The following is a 13,608-nucleotide window of genomic DNA, read 5'->3' as shown; positions in this document are numbered from 1 at the left end:
GAATGAATGAATTAATAAAAATTGCCCTTTTTGTATATAGAAACATCCAGATAGTGGTCATGGCAGGATTCTGATACTTTTATTTTGAAGGCCGATACCATGAAATCTAGAATACCTACTTCCGGTTTCAGCCTCCGGTTCCGGTTGGTGATACAGCGAAACATTACTTTACACAGTGAAGCCAAAGTCTTCATCACAACAACATGAGGTCGAGTATGTTTTAGATTTTTTTTTCTGTGGGGCAAAAATCCTGAGAAAAAAAAAGTCTTTAACACGACTAAGACCGAATTTAAACCAACAACTTACCGTTTTAACCCCGTAGTTATGCTAGTTTGCTAATGAGCCGCTGTGCGCGCGTTGCTAGGTTCACTCGGCCCAAGCGTTGCTAACAGGAAAAGGTAAAAACTACTTCCGGGCCAGGAAGGTAAACGAAGCGAGACGACACGTGATACTTTATGTATCATAGACTTAGCAAAAAAGTTCAATATATGACATTTTTAAAAAGTAAGAGTAAGCGAGAAGCAAAAGGGTGGCGCAGTTGCCCGTCGGTCTGTTTTCTTCGCCTCGATTTTGTCGCCGATCTATTCTGTAGCTTGCATGATTCATGAAAATGAATAAACTCTGCAAACTCCCACTGCATTCTGCTTTACCGGTAAATTCCTCATCTAACACGTTTGTAGTCGCAGCGAGTGTGTCTCTTTTTATTTTCTATGATCAGCTGTTATGGTAGAAAAGAATAGCTTAGCTGCTGAGCGGACGAGACACGCCATTAACATGCTGTCGGGAAGTTCACAAAAGTAGGCTACGAAAAGCCTGCAAAATAATGCATCTTGTATCTTTTTGTTTCAGACAGACTCCGAGCACGTTACTTCGAAAAAGCCTGCAGCGTGGACGGGAGCGATTGCCATTGACAAGGTATTGTTACTGAACGTAAAATACCTTGTTTTATTGATGCCATTCGATAGAGACCATAGAAATGCTCCGGAAGTAATGCAAAGGTCTTTGCCATCAGCCACAGAATATATATTTAATATCACTTTGGTTTAAGTTGATGAATTTGACTGAGCACAATTTATCCCACGGATTAATAATCCACCGACTGTGTTCGGATCATTTTTATGTCTGTGTTCGGGCCTCGATATTTTCGCTTTGTCAGAAAACTGATGATACCTGTGGAGTAACTTGTTTTAAAGGAAAAGACTGCTGACCTTTACATCAAGACTAAGGAAGAAACAGGTGGTCCTTTCCCCCCCGCCCCCCAAAGTCAGATTTTGACATGATGTTATTGATTTGACCTTTAAATATAAATTCCATTCATGTTTTTTTTAATGCAAAACACTAAAATTAATTTTAGATGTTGAGTGTCTCAGTTATTTGGGGGCCCATTCGGCGGTAGCATCCTTTACGTCATAATTAGATCCCTGAATAAAAAAATGGAGGAAAATGTGATTGTTTTGTGTTTTGATTCACATGCACGATCTTCCCTGCAGGTGAAGCGACGAGCTCTGCAGAGAGACATCGATCAGGAGTCGCTCCCCAAGCGGTCGGCCAGACAGCTGGTCAGGTTGTTCACAGTTCCATGCTCATAGTATGCACGTACAAACACACATTTTACTCCAGAACTCTCTAGTTTCACTTAATTTCATCCTGCACAAAAAACGATGCCTCATTTAATATTTGTTGCTATTGCGCTTGTGTTTATGTCCCCAGACACAGGGCAGAGCCAGAGATGAAGTTCGAAATGAAGACCGATGACGAGAAGCTGGAAACAAAGAAATTGAAGCCCAAGACGAGAAAGACGCCTTCGTCCGAAATCGCCAATGGTGACGGGACTGCTGCAATTCCCAAAAAGGGGAAGAAGAAAGTCAAGAAAGGTGAAGCGGTGGCCGAAGAAGGGGAGCCTTCAGACGAATGCGTTGAAAAACCCGTGAAGCTAAAGAAGAGGAAGAAGGTCGACCCCGAGGGTTTAAGTGAGACTGTCGGTTGCGATGAGACGGATGGAGATGACAGCGGCGTCCGGAAGAAGAAGAAGAAGAAGAAACAGTCGACAGATAACGGGAGTCAAGCGGAGACTGAGCGGGACTCGGTTAACGAAGAAAATGGACAGAAAGAGAAGACAAAGGTGAGGAAGAAGGCGGCCACGGGGACGGAAACTGGAAGTGAGGAGAGAGAGGGGATGGAAGCGCCACAGAAATCCAAGAAGCTAAAGCGCAAGAGCTCCGTTGCAAACACAGAGAACGGCGCTGCCAAAAAGAAGAAGAGGAACGCGGCTGAGAATGACGTAGCGTCAAAAACACTGACAGAAGAGAGGGATGAGGAGGTGAAGGTGAAGAGGAAGAAGAAGATTAAGGCGGCGGAGAATAGTGACGCATCAGAAACACTAAAGAGAGCGAGGAATGTAGAGGTGGAGGTAAAAAAGAAAAAGATTAAGGCAGCAGATAACGGTGATGTGTCAGATTCTCCAAACTGTGAGAGGGATGAGGAGGTGAAGTTGAAAAAGAAGAAGAAGTTGAGAACAGCGGAGAACAGCGACGCGTCTGAAACACCGGAGCAAGAGGGGGATGAGGAGGTTAAGGCCAAAAAGAAGAAGAAAACCAAGCCGGACGAGGATTTGGCAGCAGAGGTGAAAGTGAAAAAGAAGAAAACCAAGCCGGCTGTGGAAGTGGAAGTGAAGAAGAAGAAGAAGAAAAAACCCGAGCCTGCCGTCCTTGCTACGGCCGAAGGAGACGACCCCCAAGAGAAAACACTCGCGGGAAAAAAGAAAAGGAAAAACACGCTGCGTGGCAGAAATCAATCTGAGGCTGCAGGTGGTGAGGAGGAGGAAGAAGAAGAAGAAGAGGAGGAGGAGGAGGAGGAGCATGTGAACAGGAAAGCAAAGAAAAAGAAAAAGGTTGGGAAAAGTGAGCTTGTCACTCCGGAAGAGGAGGCCGGGGTCAAGAAAACGGGAAAGAAGGGAAAGAGGAGAGAGACGCCAGAGGTCGACGCAGCAGACGAGGCTGAGGAGGTGAAGAAAGAGAAGATGGAGAAGAAGAAGAAGAAAAAGGCCAACTCAGAGGCGGAGGTGCAGTCGCCTGTTAGCGGAGAAGACGGTGACAAAGAAGAGAGCGGGAACGGAGCCGCGAGGAAAAAAAACAAACGCAAGACGTCGCTCCCGGCCGAGGCTGCCACCGAGAACGCTCGTGTCAAGACGGGAGCGAAGGCGAAAAGGCCAGAGACGACGAAGGAAGAGTCCAGCGAGAAAATAATTAAAAAGGAGGCTGAGGAACAGCAGGTGAGTCTCCCTTTAGAACCTGAAAGGTGTTTTATTTCTAAATATCCAAATACCACAGAAATGTATATATTTGTTTTATTTTATAACCACCTTGTGCGGAACTCTGCTGGGTTCCTTTGTGTTCCAGGGGGACGTGATCTTCCTGTCGGAGAAGGCGGGAAACTTAGACGAAGTGGTCATCAACCAGGTGGGCGGTTCTCTCCTTACCCGTCAGTCCTCTTACGTATCTGTTTTCCCCACCGCGGGTCGGGTTTGATGGAATCTGTCGTCGCAGGAGAGAAGACAAGCTTTGCAGTGGGAGATCGACGTAGCCTCCCAGCCTCAGCCCTCATCCAGTGCTGACAGTTTGGAACCGGATGTGGAATACCATCATCGGGATCCTTCTGCGGTCAGAAAGTTGAACAATCCGCCCGTCAATTAAACAGTCAGAATAGTATTTGCGGGCAGAGGGTTTAAGTATTACATGCTAATAAACCCCAGGCCCTGGAATACAACATTGTTGCATGGCTAATTGCACCGGTGCATAAAAATCAGCTGTTGAAAAGTAATAAATGTTTGTTAACGAAGCCGTCGCTCTGTCGCCCGCAGGGGTTCGGCCAGTGGGGCACGGCCCAGTTCGACTCCTCCGAGCGGCAGCACAAGTTCCTCAGGTTGATGGGAGGCTTCAAAACGGGCTCCCCGCAGGTGGCGGCGGCGGCGGCGGGGGCCGGGGCGGCGAACATGGCCCTGGGGAAGGACAAGCAGCAGCAGTTGCAGCAAAGGCTCATGGGAGAGTTTGAGAGCGCACAGGCGCGGCGAATGGACGTCAACAAGAGGGGGGCGGGACTTGGCTTCACCTCGGCCACCAATAAGAAGTTTTTCATCGACGTCGACGCATGTAGGTCAGTTCGCTTCGACGACTAAGTGTGTGTGTGTGTGTGTGTGCCGCTCAAACAGACACACCAGAGAATCCACGCTGTGAAAATACTTACTTTGCACAAAGAGCAGTTCTGGTTTTAGGCGCTTGAGTCTCAAGGACAGACTGAACGGTGTCACTTTCATGTACACGGATGGTTTTTGCTAAAAATGCACTCAAAATGTTTTTCTGTTCAAAGTGTCACTCAGTGTTTTTTAAGTTGATTTTACCTCATTTCTTTTATTTCCATGGCGCGTGCACGGAGACTTCCAACTATATATTTAGGGACTGCTGCGGTTTTCAAATGTGACAGCGAGTGAAAACTCAAGTCTGAAAGCCACCAGATGATATTTAGTGGGCATTGGTCTTATATCTTGTGACATTTGTGCATTTTATTGGAAAGTTATTGTTTCATGTTTTGTATGGAGAACTTAAATTGTGGAAAAGGTGCATTTTTTTCTTTTTTTATATATATACAAAAAATTCAGAGTTGACAAAATTGTCACATGGCTATAAGAGTGAGGGGTCTGTACAAAAAACAAAAGCCTTCCAGTGGCAAGGTTAAAGAGGGCGCTCCCTCCGCCGAGATGCGTTAGCTCTGAATTAAAAAGAAATGAACAAAAGCAGGAAACTTGCATAACAATTCCTTTTTCATTCTAACTTTATTTCACTGTTTCACAAAAGTAACATGAGGAAAGGCCTGGAACTCTTCATTTCATAGATTCATTTGGGTAAAAAAAAAAAAAAGAAGGCGCTTTTCATCATTGTACTTCAGTGCTGTGTGTGTGTGCGTGCGCGAAAGCTGCTTGTTTTCATTGTGGCTCCGAGCACCACCACCCCTCCATGGCCTTCATCTGTTTCACTGAGAAAATTGGTCCGAATAAACTGCTTCTGCAACTTTTTTTTGTTTAAAACCAAGAAAAACGCTTGCAGTTTTCATGCAGGTTAGCGCCGAGCAGCAAGTCTGCTCCAAATCCCGAACCCCCCCCCCATTGCGGACCACATGCAGCTACTGTCGCAGCTCGGCAGCTGCAAGCCCCTCCTCCCCAAACGGGCGTCTGGGGGTTTGTGACGCCGGCTGTGGTGGAATGCGAAGAGGAAAAGCTTCGAAAACGAGACCATGAGGAGACGAGTGGGAAAAACAAACACAGGAAGTGTCCCGGGCCGCCTGTTGACCCCCTGCTGATGGGCGGAGTATTTGTAAGGGATGCCGCGCGGAGGCTCCGTCACGCCTGCAGGAACTCCGGCTGCACCCGTGCAACTTTCCGGAACTCCTTGGCGTGAGTTTGGGGACACTGCATCTCACACCAGCTGATGGGAACCATCTGTGCACCTGGTTAACGGACGGCACGTGGAGTTGGCGGAGGCGTGAGACTCAAATCCAATTCAGCCGGAGCGACCGTCGAGTTACCTGCTTCGCTGTGGGCGACCACCACGCCCAGCTCGTTCTCTGCGGTGGTCAGCAGGTAGTTGGACTGCACGTCGCCAAGGGAGATCTGACGCCGCGGCGTTAAAGCTTCAACAGCGTTTGCCGACACGACAGGTTATAAAATATTAAAAACACACTGATTCGTAGGTGAGCGTGTAGATGTCTCTATGTGTCGCCCTGTGATTGAGCCCTTAACCCTGACGTTTTAAGGAGTCACTACGGGTGACAAAGGATACCACTTTAGCAAGGACGATGTCTCCCGGTCGGAAGCTCTTGTACGTCTCCACCTGTGGCGACGAGAGAAACTGAGCGCAAGCTCGGCGGGGCCAAAATTTAACAAACTAAAATCTCAAACCCACCTTGTCCTTCTCGGTCGCCCGCACATCTTCTTTCCTGCGGAGTAGAGACGCAGCCTTAGCAAAAAGCCCACGCGACGATAACGGTTTGGGAGCGGTAGCCGCGACGGCTGCTTACCTGATGGTTCCCCGGAAGCGGTCCTTCAGCGGCGTGGAGCCCACGTAGAGGATGTGGACCTTGGCGAACCTGGGGTTGATGCTGGTCACCTGACAAGACAAAGACAAAAGCGGTTCTCATTCCTGAACATGTTGGTGACTTTTAACCTTAAGTAAAGATTTAAAATCTTTTTTATAGATTTGAACGCTTTAGACACTCCTTTGTGTCCACCATCAGGACTGTATAACAGCAATCTGGACGGGACACAACTCTGGAGGTGCATCTGTGCCAGCGCAGCCTCACTCCCTCATCCATTCACCTGTCATGCCCTAACACTTGTCTTTTTTTTTCTCCTTGTTTGTCTCAGCCCACTCGCATCCTGCCTATTTTTGTTTGTTTATTTTATTCTTGTCATTGCTTTGGTCACTCTGTTTATGTTGTCGTTTAGTTTTGGTTCTCTATTTTCACCCTTACTGCCCCCCCATTCTGTTGTCCATCCTTGATGGTGTTGCTGTTTTTCGCTCTGCTGTCTATTTATTTGTGGATTTTTTTTTTCTTTTGCTATTTTATAATTGCCTCTCATATTTATCAACACTTATAACTGTTACGCTGTTGTGACAAAAGACTTTCTCCTGTGGCAGACCTGGGCATATTACGCCCCATGGGTTTTGGTGTTTTATCCGGGCCGACAAACTATTTTCTTTGAATATTTTAATATGTATTTTCAATTAATTTTGAATTTAGAAACTCTTTATTTTTTCCCTTTTGTTTAATTTCGTATGGATGATTACATACAAATAACGTCCGTACATTTATACGATCATTAATAATTTTAAGGGTTAAATAAAATGCTAAAAAATTTAAATTGCAATTTTCATTTTGTTCAATTTGGACAGGGGCATGAAAATTAAATAAGAAATGTGGCCCGCCCTATGGGGATCAATAAGGTTTATCTTAAATAGATGTTAAGAATATATATATATCCATCCTACCTTACAGGTAAAAATTTAAATTGCAAGTTTCATTTTGTTCAATTTGGACAGGGGCATGAAAATTAAATAAGAAATGTGGCCCGCCCTATGGGGATCAATAAAGTTTATCTTAAATAGATGTTAAAAATATATATATATCCATCCTACCTTACAGGTAACAATCGCTCCCACGTCCGGAAGCAGCTGGGTTTCCGTCTCCCTCACAACGGAGATCACCGGTAACTGGAATTCCAGGGACACATCGGGATTACTTGTCAGAATCGTGTCTTTTTCTTTCTTTTCCGACGCTTAAACAAAACACCGCTTTTCAGCCGTGGCAGGAATCCAAAACATTGCACGACCTTTGCCCTCCCACATCTCCCTCCTCCTCACCTCCTCCCCTTCGTTCTTCCTCAGAACATAGCCCGCTAGCGAAGAGTAGATGTAGCCGTGCCGTAAGTAGACCCCCGTCCCGGGGTTGCAATCATCTGTGCTGCACAGTTTGTCCCCTGTGGGCAGAAAGATGAACGTGGGAGTGGGAGGTCAGTGTTTTTGTGTGAGTGGGTCAAAACAAGCTGTACTGTTTTTTTGTATTCCCTGCTGACTAATCACATTTTTTAAATAACTCAATTCTAATTTAAGGAGGTTTAAATCGGTGGTTCTTAACCGGGGTTGGTTGAGTCAGTTTCAGGTTCAGGGGAGGTCAAGACACAACCCGCTTGGCTGGAGGTGATCACAATACAGAGCTTGACCAACTGTGCTGCAGTGATTTTGGTGCGTTCAGTAGTCAACTTGGGACTGTCATGTTGGTGTGTTGAGTGTTTTTTTTCCTAACATAATAATCCCTTCCTACTAATTATGTTGCACAAAAAAAAGGAAATCGTCGGACGAATGTGCACTATATAGATTCACATGTATAACAGAATGTGATGGGAGTCTGCGTCCGAACGGCACCATTTGCAATGCCAAGTTGAGCAATTCTAGTCTAACACGGGCAAAACTAAGGGAACACTTCCTTATTCCTTCTTATTCGTAATTATGGTTTTGTTTTAGTGTGAAAATCATGTTTTGCTGGTTTTATTCTTTGAACACAGTGATGCTGATGCACGGTTCATTGTGTGCACCAATAAATCATATACCTCTGTCTTGAATTTGAAAAAAACATTTAATTTTTTTATTATCTATACTGTTTTATTTTTCCAATAAATAGGGGAAAGGGATTTGGTTAATACGCATATGAAACTGGTGGGGTTCAGTACCTCCAACAAGGTTAAGAACCGCTGGTTTAAACCATCACACAAACACACACCTAGCCACATTCCAATGGTGACACGCCCGTGTAGCGTAGAACGTAACTACTATCACTGATCGCACAGGCAACAGGTGTGAAAGGAATGCCGCGGCCCTGCCCAAGGAAGTTAAAGTAAACAACCCACGCCCACGCCTGAAAAAAAAACCACTTAGCACTATTTTCGTACTGAAAGCAAGCAGAAGCAGAGGAAAACAAAAACAAGCAACGCGAGGTAAAACGTGAATCTCTTGGAAGGGGAGAGCATGAGTACGCAGCGTGTCCACGAGGATCCCCCCACGCAAACACCAAGTGGAAAACCACTATGTTCTGCGTTGAAGTTAAGACTCTTAAGGCAAATCGGCGACTTTCGGAGGGAAGTTAAGACATGACGGAGTCTTCAGCAGCAACGGAATTCCCGCGTGGATTTCAGAAAACATACGTGGGGGGGACTCACCTGGAACACACAGCTTCATGGGCGACATGTTCGCGAGGAAGAGCAACTCGCTCACCGATTGGCTGTGATCTGGATTCAAGGTGAGTTCTGATTGGTGGACGGCGCGCCGCGCCGGATGAGGAGGCGGGGCTTGGCGCGCCCACTTCCGCCGTTTGCGTGATTCGGGCACGTGGGGTTCCGAGCCTCCGCGTTGCCAGGTTGTGTGTGATATCCGCGCATGCGTCGATAAAACTAATTTAAACAACTAAATTCGGTAATTTTATTTTTACAATAGCCAGGTAAAAATCACACCAGTGGAATTAATTAATCCAGTATTGCTTTTTTTTTCCCCAAAAATGTTGATTGTCTTCAAGTGACGATCGTTGTCGTCATGGTAACGGAAGGACTAACGAGGACTTGATCGTTAGTCATAACATGACGAACGTTATGATTCGTACAACTTCTTATCAGCTTTAAGTCGCCATTTTAAATATGTATTATGCCTTACAAGGCGTTTATATCCGAGCAGATATGTGTTTTTTAAGGGGTGATCCAGTGCGCTTCATGTTTCAATTTGTTGTTTTCTGCTGTTACATTTACCATTAGTGAGTCATTAATCTGTGATTAATAGGAGACTTAAAGATAAATTGAACTGTGCGAAATCCACACCTAGTTTTTCACATTTTTTTTTAAATATGAATGGGCAGCGACGCTGCTTCAGCTTCAGTGTGGTAAGTGAATTTCTCTCCAGTGATTACTCTTAATTTAATTGAACATTTCTTCTTCTTTTACATGTATTGTTTCCAAACACACCAGAAGATGGAGACTCAGGATTAGGGTGATTAATTTGGTAAACTAAATTTAATTTTGCACATTCTGAAATACTGAAATTAGCATCAAATGCCAACTTTGCTTTTGAGGACGAGGAAACATCCATCATCAAAATTGCTGAGTTGAAGCATCTGTTCAAGTTTTGTGGCTCTACAGTGTTGTATTAATGACTTGGTGACAGCAATTTCTCTTTAATTTTGTTGAACATTATAATATGTATATATAAATAAATATACCATATTATTGGTATATTTACATGATGCCAGTGGGAAAGGAAAAAGAAACAAGTATTCAAAAATGAGTTTGTTGTGACGCTAATTTTCTGCATGATACAACAGATATACTGATGAGAAGGGGTCTCTTACTGAAATTAAAAAGAAAACAAATAAAAAACAAGAGTCATGTTATCCATCATAGCATGTTATTCTTTGTTTTACTCTTGACTCCACAGCAAGCAGTATTCAGTGTAAGAGGTTCTCCTACCCACTGACCTCAGCTACCAGGATGGGGAAGAGGAACACTTAAGGGAACTTTGCAGGGTTTGACTAAGACTGCTCTGAAATTTACTGGTCCACGATTTGTATTTTTTTGTTGGTGCAAAAGTAATCATAGTTGCAATCTTCTCTCTACAGACTGTTTGATAAAACCCAAAAACTATACACCTATGAACTGGGTATCAGTAAAGTAAAGTGCACATTGTGTGTTTCCAAGTTTGATGACACAAGTGACCTAATCTTTGACTTGAAAGCTAAACAGTGCATGACTGAGCGCTACTTCAGCACACCCAGGTCTCATTTCTTGGCTTTGCCCTGAGCGGCCACGGCAGCCATGGCCTTCTGGACCGTCTCCTCGTCTCCCAGAAACTGCATGGGCCCCAAGGGCTTCAGGTTTTTGTCCAGCTCGTACACGATGGGGATCCCCGTGGGCAGGTTCAGCTCCATGATGGCCTCTTCAGACATACCTGGGAAGTGACGGACAGGCGAACAAACCATACAAGACGCTACTTTGCATGTTTGGACCAATGGGTGCACACGGAAAGATCGGCTCGGGTGCCATTAATATGTGAATTCATTAATTTCTCTTGACCTCCTCAGGGCCAAAGGCTTTATGGATTATGTTTGGCAGCACAAGCTTAATATAATGTGTATTGAACGGAGTTAAAAAATGTAGTTTCATGTGCAAATTTGGTCAAATGCAGGGTGTTTCATTAAGATATAAGGTATCACTCCAGTAGACTTAGGCATCAATGAGATTGAAATAGTAAACCAGTTTTAAATAGTTGTTCTACAACAGGACTACTGAGGCTGTTACTTGGCATAATAATTCTTTGGTATCAGTTGTAGAGATAGCTAATTTGTTGTTTTGGTTGTTGAATAATGAAATACTTCTATAGATTGACAAGAAGAACCAGGCTATTACCCTCAAGATGCTTGACGATGCCTCGGAGACTGTTGCCGTGGGCGGCAATCAGCACTCGCTTTCCCTCCATGATCTGCGGGACAATCTCATCGTTCCAGAAGGGCAGCGCCCGGGCAATGGTGTCCTTGAGGCTCTCGCAGGTGGGAAGCTGGTCCTCCGTCAGGTCGGCGTAACGCCGGTCCTGCACGGGAAGAGATACTCCAAAAGGTTACTAAATGGTTAAGATGGAAGATTTGTTTCCAGTTAGACACAGAACCAGGCAGGGATTCTCCACTTCCTGAAAGAGTCACCTTGCTGATGGTCTGGTAGAAGTCGTGGCCCTCATCCATAGGCGGTGGGGGGATGTCGAATGATCGCCTCCAGATCTTGACCTGAGCCTCCCCGTGCTTGGCTGCGGTCTCGGCCTTGTTCAGCCCGGTCAGGCCGCCATAGTGGCGCTCGTTGAGGCGCCAGGTCCGGTGGACGGGCAGCCACATCTGGTCGATGCCATCCAGGACATGCCACAGAGTGCGAATGGCCCTCTTCAGCACAGAGGTGTAGCAGATATCGAATTCATAACCAGCATCTGCAGGACAAGGAGAAGTGGGTGGTGAATATATAGGTGTTTCTAGTGACAACAAAGATGTTTTCTTTGACAAGTTCCATTTTGCTGAGTCAGAGACAGCGCACGTGGCATGTGAAGCGCTCTGCAGGGTTTGCCCACTGATTTGTTTAAGGTCACGCTAGCCGTGCTTGGGCTACATAGGGAGGGGGATATGCATTAAGCCTCAGGCACGGTTCCTACATCCCTTGGTGGTCCAACGTATCGGATGAGAACAATCCTGCCTCTGCTACTTGTGAGTCTTGCTGTGGCTATAGGGTCCAATCCTTGATCCACACTGTCTGCTGCAGTCTGAGCAGGTGAATCCACAGCCAGGGGTTGTAGATATAGTGCTGGCTTCATGTCTCCATATGCAATTCATCATCCGCCTATCAGTTCTTAAATACAGGACTGTCTCAGAAAATTAGAATATTGTGATAAAGTTCTTTGTCTTCTATGATGCAATTTAAAAAAAACAGTTACTTATTCATGATATTCTAATATTTTGAGATAGGATTTTTGAGTTTTCTTAAGATGTAAGCTATAATCAGCAATTTTAAAATAATAAAAAGGCTTGCAATATTTCAGTTGATTTGTAATGAATCCAGAATGTATGACATTTTTGTTTTGGTAGTTGCATTACAGAAGATAAAGAACTTTATCACAATATTCTAATTTTCTGAGACAGTCCTGTAGATCTGAATGACAATGCTTTTTTATCTTCACTAAAAAAGCTGAATTCTAGTTGTATTAATAGAGAATCTGAAGCTATTAGGCCTCACTTCAAGATTCAAGAGTATTATTAAAATACATATATTGGGGATATATTTCTCTAAAGGGATATTGAAATATTTGTGTGTATTTTTATATTGTTTTTAAACAAAAAAATAGATGTTTTACACTGTCTTCGCAGTGGGTTGCAGTAGTGGGGCCCTCCACGGTGCGGTGTCGCAGTGGGCCGACTACCTGTTCCGCTATCCGGCCGAGTTGCGTAAGCGAAGCCTTACGGCGGCTTACGACCGTGAAAACGCCCGGTGACGGTAAACCGGTACCTTTCAGGGCTTGTCCTCCCCGCCGCGCCTCCTGCTCGCCGGTATCACTCAGGTCGGCGTCGTACCAGCCGCAGAAGCGGTTCTCCTGGTTCCAGCAGCTCTCCCCGTGGCGGATCAGAACTAGCTTGTAAGCGGCCATCCCCGCGTCGTATTTCCGCAAACTCTGCGCGAAGTCACTCCTCCTCGGTGGCGACGGGATGGTCTGCGACTTCGCCTCGACTCGGCGCAGGCGGACACGCAGCAGCTGGAGCAGGACGCCGGAGGTCCGGAAATTCGGAGGGTCGGAGGGTTGGAGGGTCGGTACCGGTGGGGGAGGTCGGCGTTCCGGAACGGCTAGCCGGGGTAATCCGCCAGAAACGTCCAGAACACTGAGCTAGCTCTTTTTGAGGCTCCTCTCAGCCAATCGGAGGGCGAGTTGAGGCGCGCGAGGAGGAGGGAGGCAGGGGGATGCGCCGAGGGGCACGTTCGCATCCCGGGGCTCGTGCGTCAACACACGATGCTTTGCGACAGGAATTAGTCGCTCACGTTGTCATGGCAACAGAAGAGGAATATTTGTATTTCATTGAAATTCGTCTCAGATGGGCGACGACAAACAGATGAAAAATAACAAATATAATCGAGATTATTATTAACAAAATAAGGGTGAGTACATGTCATTCACATTTTTTTAACAAGGAATAACCCCTTACTTCTTACTACATTCTTATTTATTTTTAATATTCTTACTATAGGTTTTAAATTTCTGTTTTTTTTTTAAACATATGATCCGTTACAGTGTATTTGATAATAGAAAAAAAACTTTATTTGTCCCCAAAAGGCAATACATTTAATAAGGAATAATCCCAGACTACTATATTCTTATTTATCTTTAATATTCTTACTATAGTTTATAGGTCCTGTATTTAAGAACTTACTATAGGTTACTATAAAACTAATTTTTCAAACAAACCAATCTTTAAACCAAGCTTTATGTCTGTACAAAA

The 13,608-nt window shown here is 45.0% G+C and overlaps 3 protein-coding genes across 3 annotated transcripts; 1 reads left to right on the top strand and 2 right to left on the bottom strand.

Moving 5' to 3' along the window:
* Positions 1–159: 159 nt before the first annotated feature.
* knop1 (lysine-rich nucleolar protein 1) lies at positions 160–4,695 on the top strand. The gene is made up of 7 exons (XM_086142666.1): positions 160–208; positions 850–915; positions 1,491–1,564; positions 1,711–3,271; positions 3,399–3,458; positions 3,546–3,659; positions 3,860–4,695. Exons 4-7 carry the CDS (start codon positions 1,730–1,732, stop codon positions 4,172–4,174), a joined length of 2,031 nt encoding a protein of 676 aa, XP_085998792.1. The 5' UTR covers positions 160–208; positions 850–915; positions 1,491–1,564; positions 1,711–1,729; the 3' UTR covers positions 4,175–4,695.
* Positions 4,696–4,809: 114 nt separating this feature from the next.
* On the bottom strand, positions 4,810–8,815 carry exosc1 (exosome component 1). The gene is made up of 8 exons (XM_086142667.1): positions 8,765–8,815; positions 7,413–7,528; positions 7,188–7,262; positions 6,070–6,158; positions 5,955–5,988; positions 5,832–5,882; positions 5,578–5,662; positions 4,810–5,499 (listed from the first exon to the last, which is right to left on the bottom strand). The coding sequence occupies exons 1-8, from the start codon at positions 8,790–8,792 to the stop codon at positions 5,393–5,395; spliced, it is 585 nt and encodes a 194-aa protein (XP_085998793.1). The 5' UTR covers positions 8,793–8,815; the 3' UTR covers positions 4,810–5,392.
* A 1,163-nt stretch (positions 8,816–9,978) lies between these two features.
* On the bottom strand, positions 9,979–13,083 carry pgam1b (phosphoglycerate mutase 1b). The gene is made up of 4 exons (XM_086142884.1): positions 12,626–13,083; positions 11,284–11,558; positions 10,994–11,174; positions 9,979–10,535 (listed from the first exon to the last, which is right to left on the bottom strand). Exons 1-4 carry the CDS (start codon positions 12,762–12,764, stop codon positions 10,366–10,368), a joined length of 765 nt encoding a protein of 254 aa, XP_085999010.1. The 5' UTR covers positions 12,765–13,083; the 3' UTR covers positions 9,979–10,365.
* Positions 13,084–13,608: the final 525 nt, after the last annotated feature.

The sequence above is a fragment of the Fistularia commersonii genome, chromosome 35 (assembly GCF_037954325.1).
Source record: "Fistularia commersonii isolate RoL2024-O1a breed Wild chromosome 35, RoL_Fcom_v1.0, whole genome shotgun sequence".
In the NCBI taxonomy this organism is placed as follows: Eukaryota; Metazoa; Chordata; class Actinopteri; order Syngnathiformes; family Fistulariidae; genus Fistularia; species Fistularia commersonii.
This window is presented reverse-complemented; position numbering and strand designations above follow the sequence as displayed.

Coding starts and splice junctions, on each gene's coding strand:
- knop1 (XM_086142666.1), top strand. CDS start 1,730: ATGAAGTTCGAAATGAAGACCGATGACGAGAAGCTGGAAACAAAGAAA. Junction 3,459..3,545: donor ACGAAGTGGTCATCAACCAG/GTGGGCGGTTCT, acceptor CTGTCGTCGCAG/GAGAGAAGACAAGCTTTGCA. Junction 3,660..3,859: donor ATCATCGGGATCCTTCTGCG/GTCAGAAAGTTG, acceptor TGTCGCCCGCAG/GGGTTCGGCCAGTGGGGCAC.
- exosc1 (XM_086142667.1), bottom strand. CDS start 8,792: ATGTCGCCCATGAAGCTGTGTGTTCCAG. Junction 5,883..5,954: donor GGGCGACCGAGAAGGACAAG/GTGGGTTTGAGA, acceptor TCGTCGCCACAG/GTGGAGACGTACAAGAGCTT. Junction 5,500..5,577: donor GGTCGCCCACAGCGAAGCAG/GTAACTCGACGG, acceptor TCCGTTAACCAG/GTGCACAGATGGTTCCCATC.
- pgam1b (XM_086142884.1), bottom strand. CDS start 12,764: ATGGCCGCTTACAAGCTAGTTCTGATCCGCCACGGGGAGAGCTGCTGG. Junction 11,559..12,625: donor GGGAGGACAAGCCCTGAAAG/GTACCGGTTTAC, acceptor CTTGTCCTGCAG/ATGCTGGTTATGAATTCGAT. Junction 10,536..10,993: donor CATCGTCAAGCATCTTGAGG/GTAATAGCCTGG, acceptor GTCACTTCCCAG/GTATGTCTGAAGAGGCCATC.